Genomic DNA, 6687 nt, shown 5'->3' with positions numbered 1-6687 from the left:
CCCCCCCCAGGATGGACCCCTTCTTCCTGATAATGGTCACCATGGCAACCTGGACCAGGGTACCGTAAAGCGTCATCCTCTGTCAGAGAGCTTGATCCTGTCCACCACCCAGGGCCCCCCCAGACCTCCACCCCCCAAACTGCCCCCCCAGAGACTCAGCAGCCTGGGTAAGATCTACAGAACCCTCCAGACCCTTTAGATCCTGCAGAACCCTTCTCTCTCTCTCTCTCTCTCTCTCTCTCTCCCTTATATAGTCTCTCTCTCTCTCTCTCCCTGATATAATGTCTCTCTCTCTCCCTGATATAATGTCTCTCTCTCTCCCTTATATAGTCTCTCTCTCTCTCTCTCCCAGATATAATGTCTCTCTCGCTCTCTGATATAATGTCTCTCTCCCTCTCTCTCTCTCCCTTATATAGTCTCCCTCTCTCTCTCTCCCTGATATAATGTCTCTCTCGCTCTGTAGGAAATGGTCCGCCCCCACCCGGTCATCAGTCAGCAGCGCCTCCTGCTGTCCACAGCAGTAAAGACAGCAGAGATCCTCTGGTAGGATAAACTGTGGTTCTGGTTCTGGTTTGGTCCTGGTCTGGGTCTGACAGCTGATACCTGGTTTTTGGTCTCTGAGCTGATTGAAGTGAATGTGATGATTAATTGTAATTAAAACGGAAACAGGTTCATCAGTTCTGGGATTTAAGGTCGACCTGAAGTTCAGAGAGTAAAGATGTTGTTGCTGGTGGTTCTGGTTATTTGATGCTGTTGTGGTCTGACTTTCGGACTGTTCCTTCATCAGAAACCAGCCAGTAACGGACTCCCACCTACTCCTAAAGTCCACGTGAGTCCTCAGTGCGCACACGCACACACACACACACACACACACACACACAGAGTCTCACTTGTTCTGCTGTTTCTCAGATGGGAGCTTGTTTCTCGAAGGTTTTTAACGGCTGTCCTCTGAAGATTCACTCTGCTGCCTCCTGGATCAACCCCGACACCAGAGGTACTGACCCCTGACCTCAGACATCTGTGCTGCTGTTTCTATTCATCATTCAGCCTGTTGAAATAATTACATAATTAAACAATACATCTCAGGATTTTCATTTTCTATAGATAATTTTTTCAGTCATTTGTTGAGACACAGACGAGACGAGTCTCAGTCGCTTGTGTCTTTGTGTTCAGACCAGTATCTGATATTTGGAGCTGAGGAGGGAATTTACACCCTGAACCTGAACGAGCTGCATGAGAACTGTATGGAGCAGGTGAGACACGCTACTGTTTCTACACCTGATCCGCCTGACCCTTGACCCCTAACCCACCTGACCACCCTGATCCTGGATCATGTGTGATCCTGTATCTTCTTCTCTGACAGAGATGAACATAGCGTTCTCCTGTACGTTTTGAATGTTCCATTGACTCAACGGTTCCACGCTGCAGCCTCCAGTTTTCAAGGTGTTGGTATCTGACCTTAGATCAGTGACTGAGACTTTTGTGTGTGCAGTTGTTTCCTCGCAGGTGTACCTGGGTTTATGTGATGAACAACACTCTGATCTCCATCTCAGGTGAGTCACACACACACACACGTGTTTACTGAATTACTGCTCCTCCCTCACTTAGTTCTCTGAACCCCGAGTCTCATCTGCAGGTAAAGCCTCTCAGCTGTCCTGCCACAGTCTGTGCGGTCTGTTCGAACAGGCTCGACACAAACAGAAGCTGCCAGTTTCCATCCCGACTCACCGCCTGCCGGACCGCATCCTGCCCCGGTCAGTTCAGCCAACAAACACGCTAAAAACATGTAACACATGCACATGGTCTGGTGTCAGACAGGGGGTTAATGAAGTCAAATTATAAACAGCCAACAGTCAGTCCACGTCCTGTAGTGGTCCTGTCCAGAACTGAAGAGGCAGCTGGACTGTCTCTAGGTGGTGGGAGATGTTTCTTCTTCTTCAACTGTTTAACATGTAGGTTCCACCTTAAATCTATGCTTGACCAACTTAGGTCTGCTCTAGACCTCCTTAAATCTACTGTAGAATACCTTAAATCTACATAGGTCCACCTGCCATCATGTGACAGTGGGTCTGGGTGTGGCCATAAGCCTCGTCCTGATCAGTCAGGACTGAGAACCAGCAGACAGCAGGAAGACACAGAGGACACCCAGAGACATGGAGCGATGGAGCACCAGCTGATTGGTCGTCTCAGACTCACAGCGTCTCCTTCTGTTTGTCTTCGTCTCCAGGAAGTTTTCCGTCTCTCAGAAGATTCCCGACACTAAGGGCTGTCTGAAAGGCTGCGTTGGTGAGTCACTCACTGTTTCCCATCATGCACCATTCTCACCTTAGTTTAATGTGTTTGGTCTCTGTCTCACAGTGAGTGTAGCTCACCTGTTCTGCAGGTAAGACTTTTGTAAGGTAGTTTATCTCACTTGAGACAGGTGTAGACAGGTGATGTCTCAGGTGAACGTAGGGTGGAAACCATCAGATTTCAGCCCAGGACACTTGGACAGTGGTGACCTTTGACCCTTTCTTCCCTTTTCTCCCCATAGTGAGGAACCCCTACACAGGTCATAAGTACCTGGGAGGCGCCTTCCAATCAGGGGTAGTCCTGCTGGAGTGGGTGGAGCCCATGAAAAGGTTCATGCTAGTGAAGGTAAGACAGAAAACACCTGTGTGGTTTCAGTGTCAGTGCCTTGCTCATGGACATGTTCACCTGAGGATCCTCCTGGACGCCTCCCCAGACAGACCTGGGCCCCCAGCGGGACTAGGATTAATGAGAACAGATGTGTAGAGGTTGTAGATGATGAAATGTTTAACACCAGCTGCTTCCTAAAAGATCAGGTGTGTCTTACCTGCCCCAAACTGACGTGCGTTATACCTGATCCTCAACCAGAGTGTCAGCAGTGACCCCTGCAGATGGACATGCAGCTCTACACCATGATCAGGATGAAGGTTTCTAACTCTTTATCTTCCCACCCTCACCAGAACGTGGACTTCCAGCCACCGTGTCCTCTGGAGGTTCTGGAACTGCTGGTCGTCCCGGAGCAGCCGTACCCTCTAATCTGCATCGGCCTCAGGAGGGGAACCGAACAGAACCAACCTGTCAGCTTCCAGACCCTCGACCCCAATTCACCCTGTCCGGCCCCCCCTGACTCAGGTACACCTCCTGATTCAGGTTCTCCTGACTTGGGTTCTTCTCCTGATTCAGGTTCTCCTCCAGATTCAGGTCCTCCTCTCGACTCAAGTTCTCCTCCCGACTCAGGTTCTCCTCATGACTCAGGTCCTCCTCCCGACTCAGGTTCTCCTCATGACTCAGGTTCTCCTCCCGACTCAGGTTCTCCTCATGACTCAGGTCCTCCTCCCGACTCAGGTTCTCCTCATGACTCAAGTTCTCCTCCCGGCTCAGGTTCTCCCCATGACTCAAGTTTTCGTCCTGATTCAGGTTCTCCTCCAGATTCAGGTTCTCCTCCCGACTCAGGTTCTACTCATGACTCAGGTTCTCCTCCTGACTCAGATTCTCCTCCCGACTCAGGTTCTCCTCCCGACTCAGGTTTTCCTCCCGACTCAGATTCTCCTCCCGACTCAGGTTCTCCTCCCGACTTAGGTTCTCCTCCCGACTCAGGTTCTCCTCCTGACTCAGATTCTCCTCCTGACTCAGGTTCTCGTCCTGATTCTGGTTCTGATCCTGTTTCTGGTTCTCATCCTGTTTCAGGTTCTCCTCCTGACTCAGGTTCTCATCCTGACTCAGATTCTCCTCCTGACTCAGGTTCTCGTCCTGATTCTGGTTCTCATCCTGTTTCAGGTTCTCCTCCTGACTCAGGTTCTCATCCTGACTCAGATTCTCCTCCTGACTCAGGTTCTCGTCCTGATTCTGGTTCTCATCCTGACTCAGGTTCTCCTGACTCATGCTCTCCTCCTGACTCTGGTTCTCCTCCTGACTCAGATTCTCCTCCTGACTCAGGTTCTCATCCTGTTTCAGGTTCTCCTCCTGACTCAGGTTCTCCTGACTCAGGTTCTCCTGACTCAGGTTCTCCTCCTGACTCAGGTTCTCCTGACTCAGGTTCTCCTCCTGATTCTGGTTCTCCTCCTGACTCAGGTTCTCCTGACTCAGGTTCTCCTCCTGACTCAGGTTCTCCTCCTGAGTGTATACGTCTGAAAGTGTTGTGTCGTTGCAGAGAACCCTCAGACTTGTGTGATCCATGTTAGTCAGCTGGAGACAGACACCGTCCTGGTCTGTCTGGACCGTAAGTTCATGGAACCAGATGATTAAAAAAAAAAATCTGAATATAAACATGTAATTATTTTAATGATTGAAATTTTATTTTGAAGGATTTCACAGTGTGTCAGAGATGACCTGAGACGTGTTTGTACTTCCTACAGGTTGTATAAAAATTGTGAATCTCCAGGGAAAGCTGAAGTCCAGCAAGAAGCTGTCAGCTGAGCTCACCTTCAACTTCCAGATTGAATCAATTGGTAAACCACCTTAAATCTGCTGTAGACCACTTAAATTCACATTTGACCATCATAAATCTACATTGGACCACCTTAAATCTACTGTAGACCACCTTAAATCTATGTTTAACCACCTTAAATCTACTGTGGACCATCTTAAACCACCTGAACCTGTCTCCAGGTGCGTTGTGTGCTGACCTTAGTCTCCTCCTCAGTGTGTTTACAGGACAGTGTTTTGGCTTTCTGGAGACATGGCATGCAGGGGCGGAGCTTCAGATCTAAGGAGGTAATTACCGTCCAATCAGAGAGCAGGGACCTGGCCACCTTGTTGCTGTGTCATCATGTCCTTTTTTTTCTGCAGATCACTCAGGAGATCAACGACATCAGCAGGATGTTCCGTCTGCTGGGCTCCGACAGGTGACTGTTTCCCTTTCTGTTCACCTGTCTGTCTGCTCACCTTGCTGCTCACCTGTCTGTCTGCTCACCTGTCTGTCTGCTCACCTGTCTGCTGCAGGGTGGTGGTTCTGGAGAGCAGAGCGACAGATAATCCAACTGAGCACAGTAACCTGTACATCCTCGCCGGACACGAGAACAGCTACTGAGACATGAAAGAGACCAGGACCAAACCATCATCAAACCAGGACCGAACCAGGACTAAAAAAGGACCAAGTCAAGACCAAAGCAGGACCAAAGCAGAACCAAACCAGGACTGAACCAGGACCAAACCATTATCAAACCAGGACCGAACCAGGACTGAACCAGGACCAAAGCAGTGCCAAACCATGTCCTAAATTCTGAACCAGAACTGTTCCAGTTATAAGTCTGGTCTTGTATGACTGTGGTCCAGAACCAGAATCTGTTCCCCTGCCTTAATGTCATTTAGAGAACCAGACCAGCAGTGGATCCGGTTTGAAGACCCTGTGAGAACTGAGACGATGGAGTTTCAGTCTGCGACGCTACCTCCATGTCAAGGAACATGTTGTTCTTCACCCGACCAACAGGAGGCAGACATGCTGCAGGTCAGCTCATCATCATCATCATCAGATCTACAGTATTTCAGGAAGTGACTTCAACACAACAGGAAGTGACTTCAGATCCTTGTGTCAGCAACTGTCTAAATATTAAGTTTGTTCTACACTGACGTGTAAATACTGTCAAATAAAGTCTTTTTATACTGTTACCTGTCTCCCTCTCTCTCTCTGCCTCTCTCTCCCTGTCATCTGTCTGGCTCTGTCTCCCTGTCATCTGTCTGTCTGTCTCTCTCTCCCTCTCTCCTCTCTCTCTGTCACCTGTCTCTCTCTCTGTCTCTGTCCCTGTATTTTCCAGATGTAGAGAAGTTGATTTAAAGTGTGTGGACTCTGCAGAGAGTCTGTGTGGATCTGTCAGATGATAAAAAACGTTTGATGAGTCTCAGAAAGGAGCTGAAGGCCAATAAAGGAAAAGGTTCAAAGAGACTCAAACATCAGCAGTAAGGTCATGATGCTGCACTGGGTGAACTTCCTCTTACTGTCTCCTGTTCACATCTCAGTCTGGTATGCACTCGGTGAGGGTCGGCTCTTTGAAGATTAACGGTGGGAGGGATCGACAGAGGAGGGCAGGCATCTCAGAGATGATCACACAGAAGAGGTGGGATGTTATTTACCTGTAGGAGACACACAGTGACAGAGAATGAGATAGACAGGTCTGTGGTGGAAGGGTCAGTACTTCCTGTCTCGTGGGACCAACCTCTCTGCTGGTGTGGCCGTCCTCTTTTCTCCGGGCCTGGACGTCCACGTCATCTCCACCACAGAGATGGTGACGGGCAGGGCTGTAGTGGTCAGAGCAGAAACACAGGACTTTTCTTTCTGCTTCATTAATATCACGCTCTGAATCAGAGCTCGCACAGGCTGGACTTGTTCCAGAAGTTAAAGGACTTCTTGGAACAGGGTGATCAGAGTGAATGTGGTGATGGGGGGAGAACAGGAGAGGAACTGCACCTGAAGTCATCTGCCTTGTTATCACAGGTGATGTGTGGAGGCTCAGACATCCTCTGGTCAGGCAGCACACATGGGTCAGAGTGTTGGATGGGAATGTGAGGGCAGCCAGGCTGGACAGGGTTTACGTGACACATGGTTTTAGCAACAGGTTACTGAACAGTCACATTTATCCAGTAGGTTTCACTGAGCATCATTTAGTCGCTTTTAATTTTCACATTTCACCAACCACTAGATGCAGCTCTCACTGGCACTTTAATGTTCAGCTGCTCCAGGAC

The 6687-nt window shown here is 49.2% G+C and overlaps 1 protein-coding gene across 1 annotated transcript; it reads left to right on the top strand.

The window, feature by feature from the left end:
* Positions 1–4: 4 nt before the first annotated feature.
* Positions 5–5616, top strand: LOC111649411 (mitogen-activated protein kinase kinase kinase kinase 3-like; the record flags this gene model as incomplete). The annotated part of the gene is made up of 15 exons (XM_023399165.1): positions 5–167; positions 464–543; positions 788–829; positions 910–994; positions 1174–1253; positions 1493–1553; positions 1637–1754; positions 2228–2286; positions 2534–2637; positions 2970–3141; positions 4160–4228; positions 4365–4457; positions 4652–4722; positions 4798–4853; positions 4951–5616. Coding segments are annotated over 15 exons (1341 nt in total), but the record flags the coding sequence as incomplete, so codon positions are not given.
* Between the last annotated feature and the right edge of the window lie 1071 nt (positions 5617–6687).

This window comes from Seriola lalandi, unplaced genomic scaffold, assembly GCF_002814215.2.
Source record: "Seriola lalandi dorsalis isolate HSWRI2012SDOR001 ecotype SW California unplaced genomic scaffold, Sedor1 jcf7180002050725, whole genome shotgun sequence".
In the NCBI taxonomy this organism is placed as follows: domain Eukaryota; kingdom Metazoa; phylum Chordata; class Actinopteri; order Carangiformes; family Carangidae; genus Seriola; species Seriola lalandi.
Note: the sequence above shows the minus strand (reverse complement) of the source record. Positions and strands in the feature narration are given on the sequence as shown.